The following is a 10891-nucleotide window of genomic DNA, read 5'->3' as shown; positions in this document are numbered from 1 at the left end:
TCATCAGTTTTAATCAGGTATTCATAAGTTCCACAAGTGTCGTCATTAGTGCTAATCAGTATTCGATTTCGATACTTGTAATCACTAATGGAAACTGATTAAGAAGAACCAGTGCACCAAAAGTACTGATATGTGCTCTTTTCACTGATGATTAGTGATTACCTTATTGGTGATGGAATTTTGTATCACTGATGGTTATCGCTATGAATAACTTATGGAGTTATTGCAAGGTTTTCTATAAATAAAACACATCGCTGCTCTATATATTGAAACGGCACTCCTTTCTCATTTCACACCAAATCTCATTTGAACCCCGCGCCGCGCGAGCTCGCACTTAGCCGCTCGACGCGACTCTCCGTGGCTCGGCGTGAAGGCTATCGCCTTATAGAAATAGACTCTTTTCTTTCATAATTATCAAGAGACTCGGTAGAGTCTCGGGACAAGTACATTGACAGCCCTGTCGTCTGCTGGCCCGAGACTCTCGCCGAGACTATACTTTCTCTGAATAAAACGATTCGCCGTGGTGGGGGTAAAATTGGCAAGTGATTTTTTTGAATTGCCGAAGTTATGAGTCATCTGAGGCTTTGAAAATTGAACTGAAGATTAATTAATAAATTCTCTTTCGATTCCACCCAAAATCAGCATGATCGGTGGCGTAATTGCTCAGAAAAAACTTTGTACGGGCTTAAGATTATGCAAAAGTTCCCAACACATTCAAGAATTCATGCGTCTGTATTTATAAACACCATCAAAGGCACTTTGATGCTCTCGAGTTTCTGATTGGTTGGATCTGACGACATCCATTTTTAGACGTTGTGATTGGTTGTTGAAATTAGTTGTTGATGATTGGAAATCTGACGTCAACTTCAGAACGTAGCACACGGCGCAGCACAGCTGGTACCAGCAGTCATAAATTCGATCGATACACATATATTGAAGCGAAACACTGACTCGAGAACTTTATTTTATTTGACGCCATGGTACGCACGAGTGTTTACACCGGCGGCCATGTTGAAAAACTGTCACTTCGCGAAGCGGCGCTCGGGAAGCGAGGCGCTCAGCGCTGCCAACTTAATTTCGTTCCACCAAAATTCCCTAGATTCATGAAATTCTTTATTTTATTGAATTTCAATTAAATAAACTCTTTCTTATTGAAAATAATGATGCGGATTATTAAAGAAACGTATTGTGGACAATTTGGTGAAAATTTCAGATTAAAATTATTTAAAAACTTAAGAAAACTTTTCTTTGAAAGATCGAGCGTGCACAATGCGCATGCGCGATGACCTACTTTCACAGGCACGTGCAATAGACGCAGTCACGAGCAAATAATTAATTGAAACGAAATAAAAATGTTATTGTTTAGAAATTTGTTAGAAATCATAGCAAAATAATTGAAAAAGATACGAATTGCGCATAAAAACAATAAAAATTGAGTTTATTAAATTTCATTAAATTCTCGCACATGCGCAGTGTGACTGCAGCTCGACTCGGCCAATTGGGACCCACGCGGGGGAGTTAGCGCACCAATCAGAGAATTTAGAGTGGGAGTCCCTGGTTCGAGATTAAGTCGCGCAGCGAATTGGAGTAAGGGACAAAGTCCAAGCGCGTTATTATTATTATTTCCTTTGTTCGGGAGAGTATAAAAACCCGAGCGCAGAAGCTCCGGTGGCTTGTCTCATATCGAATCTCGCCACGCTAGGAGCTAGGAGCCAGTCACGTCTCGAATCCCTGAGAGCTCGACTCGCATGCCATAACCAAAAGCCAGTCTTGCCTCCGGATCTCGCCGCGTGAACTCGCCATAAAATCAAGAATAAAGAAACATAGAATTTTCACTCATTTCAAAAATAGCTCTAAAAACAAAGAGCAAAATAACATCGCTATTATCCCACTCAGAATTCAAACAGAATAACACCTTTCCTCTCTCACGCTAAGAGGGCCGGGTTCATTCGATTTCGTTTGAACTCAAGTTTCTTAGGTGAGAGTTTCCGATCTATCCAGGAGGGCCGGGACAGTTCGATTCCGTTCTGTCTCAAGATTCCTGGTAGATTTCCTATCCTTTTTCTATCCAAGAGGGCCGTGGCCGTTCGATTTCGTTCGGTCACAAGATTCTTGGGTAGGACTCCTACCTTTCCACGCCAGAGGGGCCGGGATAGTTTGGGTTCGTTCTGTCTCAAGATCTCTGGGTGGATTCTTTTCCATCAATGAGTTATTGTTTTCTGAGTGGTGATCAAATTCAGTAGAAATCATAAAATCAAACAAATTTTCTTTATTCTCAAAACGAGACAATTTCGAGTCATTTATCATTTTGAGCTAAATAAATTATTCAAAACAAATTTAACTCACTGAAAACAATTTATTTGAATTATATCGAGTCGAAAGAGTGAGATCGATCAGAAGAATCCACTCGAACAATTGATTTGGATTGTATAGAGTCAAAAAGTGAGTTTCTAAGAATTATAGCTCAATTATCAAATTATCAAATGATCGAATTATCAAACAAAATTAATTAAAAATTTATCAAGACCAGCGTTGGCGAGAGAATGATTGTTATATTGAAAAATTATTATTGCAAGCGAAACTATTAATTGTTATTATTCTAATAAAAGCGAGCGTAAATTCATGCGAAGTTTATGATAATTAATTCTGCGAAAATTATTCTTTTTACAAAGAAAGATACCGGAAATAAAATTTTACATGCGATTAAAATAAAGCGGAAAAACTCAATTTCAAATAAAAAGCCTTTATTTTTGTAATTTGGTTTAAAACAATTAAAAAATTGAATAAAACATTTGTCATTTCAATCTAATTTCATTTTACTTTTGTTTTTCCTTCATGCCCGCTCTTCTTTATTATCGAATTGCTCGAATCTTGGCATGACGGTGTGCACAAGCACAAACGTACCGTTACAACTATTGGCGCCCGAACAGGGACGGGCATTGCGTAGGAAAAACAAGGGTTAGTAAATTCAGTGAATGAAAATTGTTCGAAATCCAAAAATGGCAGAAAATAAAGAACAAATTGATAACGCCACTGGCGATTCGGGATTTCAAAATCCAGAGCATGAAATTCAATCAAACGATTTCACGACCACGTTGCCTCCACCCGGTGCGGGGGATATTTTCAATGAATCTAGAGCTAATTTTGGGGAGAATTTTGAAGACAAAATTGATGAAAATAAAGAAGAAAGATTAGAGGAATTCGGCACGCCGAAATCCGATCGGGTTAAAATTAATACTGTAACAGTAAACAATGATTTGCTAATTAATTTAATCGAAACAATACAGGAGATGAAATCGCAAGTGCAGAGCATGACGAGCGAGGTCGCAAAAAATAATCAGGCGACAATTGAATTGAGAGCCGAATTTTCGGAAAAACTAACGGTCATGCAGGCAAAAATAGCTTCGGACGTACACAAAGTGTACGATCCCATCAAACGTCATATGACGGGTCTCACTAGAATTGTACAGGAGAACGAGGCCAAAAGTGCCGTTGTGGAAGTAAACGTAGCTCAAATTCAACTCGATGTGAGTGCGATCAAAAAAAGGATCGAAAATTTAGAGTCAACGGACAAATTACACAGTCCAAATACTGAGAGTACCTCGAAAGCGGGAAACGCGTAGTCGTTGTACCCGCAACTAAAGAAAATAATCAAGATAACGAAAAATACAGAGAAAGGCGAGGTACAACGAAAAATCCAAAGAAAACTAACAAAATTAGAAATTACCCGCACGACGCATTTAAAATGGACCTCACAAGTGAGAATCAAATTCCGATTAACACAATCTTCACAGATACTAGAGAATTTTTGATGGGAGAGGAGATCAACGGTGAAGCAGTCCCGATTATTGAATGTCCAGAAATTTATGCGAAAATTGAAGGCATTCAGGTGACAGCTCTCGTTGACTCGGGATCGAAAGTGACTACGATTTCTGAAGAATTTTATCTTGAAAATAGAGAAATTTTGAAAAATTGTCCTCTTTTGCCTGTGACGGGAGTCACGGTGAAAGGTGCCATTAAAGGCAAAATGACAAAAATTAAACATCAAATTATGGCTGTAACTGAAATTGGCAAAATAAAAACATTTATCAAATTTTTGACTATTCCTGGCTTAATAAGGGATGTATTATTGGGAGTAGATTCACTCCAACCGTTAAAGAGTTTGATTGATCTGGGAGAGATGTCTCTCCAGGTAAAATATAATGATGTAACTGAGATCATTCTCACAGTGGGATCATTTGAAAAAGAAAAATTGATTGAAAAAGAAATAAAAGAAAAAATTGGGGAAAATTTAGAAACAGTTTTGATTGAAAAAGTTATTGAAGAAGTAATTGATAATGATGAAGTTGAAGTTAGAAAGGGAGAAAATGAAGTTAATGTTTTGGAAGAAATAAAAAAAATTGAAAAAGTTATTGAAGTGGGAGAAAGTGTTATTGAAGTGGGAGAAGAAGTTATTGGAGAAAATAATGTTATTAATGAAGAAGTTGAAAATGTAGAAGTAGAAGTAGAAGTAATTGAAGTTGATGAAGTTAAAAAGGAAGAAGTTGATGTTGAGATAAATGTTAATGAAGAGGAGAATGTTGAAAGTGAAGAAAATGTTGTTGAAGATGAAGTTATTGAAAAAGCAAAAGAAGTAGAAAGAAATGTTGTTAACTGGGGGGCAATCAAAACTGTACAAATTGAAAAGAAAAATGAAGAATTAAGGGGAGAATCAAATGATAAAATCAAAAGTCGAGTGAAAATTATTAAGCCAATGCCAAAATTAAAAACAATTGAAATTATTAGTGAGAAAAATGTTCAGCCAATTCAAAATTTGATTTTTAATGATAAAAATGATGATGATCAAATTACAATCGAAGAGATTAATGAAATCGTAGATCAAACTGAACTCCCTGAATATCAAAAAGAAATTCATAAACAGGTGCTTTGGAATAGACGAAATGTTTTTCGCAAGGACACTGGCCGAGTTTCCGTTTATGAGCATCAATTGAATATTACATCGGAAAAACCGATAGTAGCTCATGCATACGAGGTACCATTAATGCATCGTGAAAAGGTTGACAAAGAAATAGAAAAATTATTAGATTATGGTATTATTCAGAGATCCAGTAGTCCATGGATCAATCCGATTATCCCAGTTATAAAAAAAGACGGTTCAGTTAGATTATGTCTTGACGCCCGAAAATTGAATCAAGTTATGGAGGACGATCATGAATCAGTTCCAAATATCGAAGAAGTCTTTCAAAAATGTCATTCCGCGAAAGTAATGACAACTCTCGATTTAACTAACAGTTTTTGGCAAATACCATTACATCCAGATTCTATGAAGTTTACGGCATTTCGATATCGCGGTAAAGTTTACGAGTTTACAGTAACTCCTTTTGGTCTAAAAACAAGCACTGCTGCTTTGTTAAGGGGTCTGGATATTGTTCTGCATGGTCTCGGTGACCACGTGATAAATTTCGTTGACGATTTATTGTGCATCTCAACTAGCTTTGAAGAACACATGCAACACTTAGATGAATTGCTTGAACGATTAGAGAATCACGGAATGACAATTAAACTCAAAAAAGCAAAATTTTTCAGAAAAGAAGTAGAATTTTTGGGGCATATTTTGACAACCGAGGGTATTAAACCTCAACCCGAAAAAATTCAAGCTATTCATGATTTCCCAGCTCCAAGAAATTTAAAGCAATTGAGGGGTTTTCTGGGTCTGATAAACTATTACACGAAATTTACTAGAAATCATGCCGAGGAAACAATTCCTCTATTAAAATTGTTGAAAAAAGAAACTAAATGGCATTGGGGTGAGGACGAAAAAATTGCTTTCCAAAGAGTTAAAGATTTGTTCGTAAATAACGTGCTATTAAAACATCCAGATCCGAAAAAAGAGTACATTTTGCAGACAGACGCGAGTAATTATGCTTTGGGGGGCACTCTGGCTCAAAAAGATGAAAATGGAGATTTAGGGGTGATAATGTTCACGAGTAGAACTCTTAAAGGGCCAGAGCTAGCTTACACGACAACAGAAAAAGAATTGCTTGCGATCGTATGGTCTTTAAAGAAATTAAGAACTTATTTGCTGGGAGCTAAAATTCGAGTCATAACCGATCATCAAGCTATAACTTTCTTGAAAAATAGTCAATTGCTGAGTGAAAGATTAACGAGATGGATCCTAGCAATCCAGGATTACAACATCAATTTTGAATATTGTCCTGGAGCTAGAAACGTTGTTGCAGACGTTTTGAGTCGTTTAAATCCACCTGATACGGGGGGCAGAAAAGGCAGGGAATTAATTATTAATACAATGCTAGCTACAAAACCATCAAGAGAATTAGAATCCATGATCAAAAACATTGCAGATTGGCAAACGAGAGATAATAAAATTCGCGAAATGAAGGAAAGGGTTGAAAATGAAGAAAACGACAAATTTCAGATCAAAAATAACATTTTATTAAAATCAACCAATCAAAATTCTTACAAAGTCGTATTGCCAAAAGAAGTTTTCCATCGCTTAGTATCTGAAACACATCAAATGTACGGTCATATTGGGGCTAAAAAAGTCTGGAAAATTATTAGCGAAGATTTTACTTACCCAAGAATGTACCATTCAGTCAGACAAATTCTCTCTTTTTGTGACTCTTGTCAAAGGAACAAAGTTCCGAATCAGCATTCGTATGCCGCACAGCAAAATATCATTCCAGAAGGACCTGGAGATATTGTGTCAATCGATTTTTTCGGTCCTTTGCCAGCCTCTCAGGGCGGAATGAAACATATTCTTGTTACAATCGATGCCTTTTCGAAATTTGTAGTTTTGTATCCATTAAAAGTCGCAACTGCCCCAGCGACAATAAACAAAATTTTCAATCATTACGTACCAGAGTACGGAAAACCACGGAAATTACAGTTCGATCACGGTACTCAATTCACATCGCGTTTATGGCTCAGTAAATTAGCAAGTGAGGGTATTCAACCTGTTTTCTCGTCAATCAGACATCCTCAGGGGAACATCGTGGAAAGAGTAAATCGCGAAATTGGTAGATTCTTTAGAACATTCTTAACAGACAAACACACCGATTGGGTAAAGTGGGTCAAAGTAATAGAAGATTGTATGAACGAGACTTATCACGAGACAACCGAAATGACTCCACTTGAAATTCAGAAAAACGAAAAACCTCAAAGAATCTGGAAAAATTGGTTAAAGATCGAAAGAAACGAAAATTTAGATGAACAGGAAATCGATGCAAAATTAATGCTTGCAAGAGATCGAATTCAGAGAAAAGGCCGAAAGAGAGCCCAAAAATTTGATCAAAAACATAAATTGATTCAATTTCAAGTAGATGATTTAGTTCTCGCAAAAGCGTGCAACGTAAGCGACCCAATCAATAAAAAAATGGCCAAATTTTTCTCGATCTACGAGGGGCCGTATAGAATCAAAAAACAGATAGCAGCCGCGACTTATATTTTAGAAAATTCCGAAAACGGCATTGAGAGAGGGATGTATCATGTGGCTAATTTGAAAAAATACAAAAATGAAGTCGAAAACGACAACAACAATCAGGATTTGGAGGATTAATGAAAACCAATAAACTACCTTTTATTTACAAAAGAATAACAAATAAATTCAATAAAATGTAAAAATTTTTATTATCAAATAATAATTAATTCAATAAAATCGAAATTACGATTATCTCTCCTTACATGGCTATTTTGAGCTCAAATCGCTATCAATTTTATAGAAAACACGAAAATCACAAGAAAAAAATTATAAAGTCGAAAACAAAAGAAAAAATAAATATAGTTATAAGTCATGAAACTGAATTGACGAGACAGTGAAAAATTACTAAAAAGATTTTGTTCAAATTACTCCAAATAGTTTGGGAATAGTATAAGACATTTAATGACATTAATTATTTAATTTGGGAAAAAGATTTTTCAAGAGAAAAATCGGAAAAACAGTTAAAATAATCATAATAGCAAAATTCACCTTGTTGCACAAATTTTACGAGAAAACAATAAGAAGGGATCAGTCCCATAAGGAGAATCCAAAAAGTCTATTAAAAGCTTCAAAAGTCAAAAATCTGACAGAAAATCATCTTATTTTTACGTTTATTTACTGAAAATATGCATAATTATGGTCAAAACATTCAATGTAATCAAAAGAAACATTTATTTAATCAAAATTAACTGTAAAAACAAGGAAAAACAAAGTTCATTTCATCTGGTCAAAAGTTCTTGAAATGTAGTTCCCGTGTTCGCCACTGTCGCTGATGTCAACTAGCGAATCCCGTATTTACATGCGAGTCTACCTATCTAGGGAAAATTTGTATACTCTTCGACAAAAATTTCGAACGACGCGTTTTTTCAAGCGGGAGCGATTTTTCGGACGAATAAAACGGAAAATAAACGAAATAAGGTAATAATGTGCCAGAAAAAGTAATTAGAAACGTTTAATAAAATAATTGGAAGTAGGAGAAACAAAAATTATATGATTTTATAGCAAATATGGACGCGTCGACACAGACTATCGACCTTGCCGAAAAAATGCATTTTTGTATGCAAACCGGCGAAATGGGCGTATGGGATGGGCCTGCGCATACCGACGTAAAAGCCGTCGAAAAATTTGAAAGATGGGACAAGAAAGACCCAATAATTCAAAAAATCGCTGTGCGATCCTCGGGCACGCAAACGCCGGCATACAAAATTAAGGGTGTCCAAGCATTTGTCTGGCGCCTTGTCCCGATTGACGTCGATAAAAGCCGTTTATCGAGTCGACAAAAGATCGAACAATTCGTACGAAACTTTGATAAGTTTGTACAAATTCAAAAGGAATTCGAGGTTCCGACAATGCTTTCCCCAATTTCTGATATGCCAGGAGAAGAGTTTAAAATGCCTGTGTCTACGATGGAATGGAGGGAGAAAAAGAGAGAGGAAGAAATTTTGAAAAGACACAAATACAAGGAAGCAATGACAGAGAGCGAAGAAGATTGGACAAGATGGAAAGCGGGTGAATTCTACTGGGAAGAAGAGAAAGAAAATGAAGCTCAACGAAAAATAAGACAAGGGCAACAAAAAAGGAAGATAGAAAACAATGATATGGAGAAAACAAAAAAGAAGAAAAATGAAAAAGGAAATAAGGGACCAGTGGTGAAAGATGGGGATTTGCAAACGCTGAACCATGGAAAGTGGTTGAACGATGAGATAATTAATCAATATCTTGATTTGATTGTCAAGAAATATTCAAAAACTTTCGCGTTCAACACATTTTTCTTTCCACGCTTTCTCTCAGGAGGTTTTCCGGCAATTAGACTTTGGACAAAAAATGTAAATATCTTTGACTATGATTTGGTTCTGATTCCACTTCACCTTGGAGCACATTGGTGCCTAATAACTGTGGATTTTAGAGACAAATAAATCAAATACTTTGATAGCTTAATGGGAAATAACAGAGAATATCCCACGGAAATATTAGAATACATGATAAAAGAAGCGGCCAGCAAAGGTCAAGATTCTTTCAATCCACATGAGTGGACAATCATTTTGAAGCAGGATATTCCGAGACAACAGAACAATTTCGATTGTGGGGCGTTTGTCTGTGCTTTTGCGGAATGCGAGGCGGTGGGTCGTGCGATCGATTTCAGTCAAAAGGATATAGCGGAGAAACGCCAATTCATAAGAAAGTGTCTAATTAAAGGCAAAATAGAATAAGGATTTCGAGAAATTTTCTTTAACAAATTTATTTATTTTTATTACAAGGAGTACAAAGTTTATATTTGTTATTTTCATATTTAAGTTTATCATTGTTATTATTGTCATTATTCAAATAAATCAAACAATATCATTGTTTTCAACACCAAACAAACAAACATTGTTCAAACAAACAAACGAAACAAATAGACATTGCTATCATTATTTTTGTTACACACGAAATTTCCGGTGTTTTTCTTTCTTTGCGTTACCTAAAAATAAAAAAAAGGGGTTATTATTATTATTATTTTTATAAATAAGCGATCAAAAAATGAAACACAAAAAGCGCCACTTACCTGAAATTTTCACCTAAACAGAATAAAATGAAAAAGAGACAAATTATACTTACCTCGCTACCTGAAAAAACAAAAAATTCGAAAAATGCTAAATGAAGAGGGCAGTACTTGTAAAAAGTAGTAGGGATAGAAAAATGTAATTTCCCTTTCCCCAAACCACCAACTCGACTCATCATGGGCCACCAGAGGGCAGCACCACCGAGCGAGGAGTGGGAGAAGCCGGAACGGTATAAAAGCAGCCGAGCGGAGCAGCGATCCTTCAGTCCACATCGAGACGAGCTACAAGCAACACCTCGAGTCGAACCTTCTACCAGCTCACACCCAATTGCCAAAACCATCTCAAAATGAGAATCGAACAAGTCATTCCGGGAGTTCCGACACCTTCTCCATGGCCAGCGACTTGGGAGGGCGTTCATGACGTCAAGATCTTGGAATTTCTTAATCCAACCAACTTTTCGTATACAACTCCTTCAAAATTTGAAGAGCTGCGTATTTTCGAAGAAAAATTATTCATCGAACTCACAAATGGAAGACACGATCAAAGGGTGTCTCTAAAAACAGATCGAATGTACGCTGTTATAAATGGTGACCGTGCCTGTCGTGGGAGATTGACCAACGTCGAGGATGAAGAAGCTACCTTGATGCTAATTGACCGAGGGATGACGCTCATGCATCCCGTTGATGAACTTCATAATTTACCACATCAATATGCCAGCGTGCCACCTTTCTGTACAAAGGCATACATCACCAACATTAAACCGTACATTGGGGATCGATGGGATATGGTTTGCAGCCTTCACTATCAACGAAAGCTAGTCAATCAAAGGGCAAAAGTCAATATCCTCAGG

General features: G+C 36.5%; 1 protein-coding gene across 1 annotated transcript; it reads left to right on the top strand.

Annotated features, from left to right (window-relative positions):
- Positions 1–8505: 8505 nt before the first annotated feature.
- On the top strand, positions 8506–9414 carry LOC122411372 (sentrin-specific protease 1-like). The gene has a single exon (XM_043420118.1). The coding sequence runs from the start codon at positions 8506–8508 to the stop codon at positions 9412–9414; it is 909 nt and encodes a 302-aa protein (XP_043276053.1).
- Positions 9415–10891: the final 1477 nt, after the last annotated feature.

This window comes from Venturia canescens, chromosome 5, assembly GCF_019457755.1.
Source record: "Venturia canescens isolate UGA chromosome 5, ASM1945775v1, whole genome shotgun sequence".
Taxonomy (NCBI): domain Eukaryota; kingdom Metazoa; phylum Arthropoda; class Insecta; order Hymenoptera; family Ichneumonidae; genus Venturia; species Venturia canescens.
The sequence above is the reverse complement of the archived record's forward strand: the minus strand, read 5'-3'. Positions and strand labels throughout refer to the sequence as shown.

Coding starts and splice junctions, on each gene's coding strand:
- LOC122411372 (XM_043420118.1), top strand. CDS start 8,506: ATGGACGCGTCGACACAGACTATCGACCTTGCCGAAAAAATGCATTTT.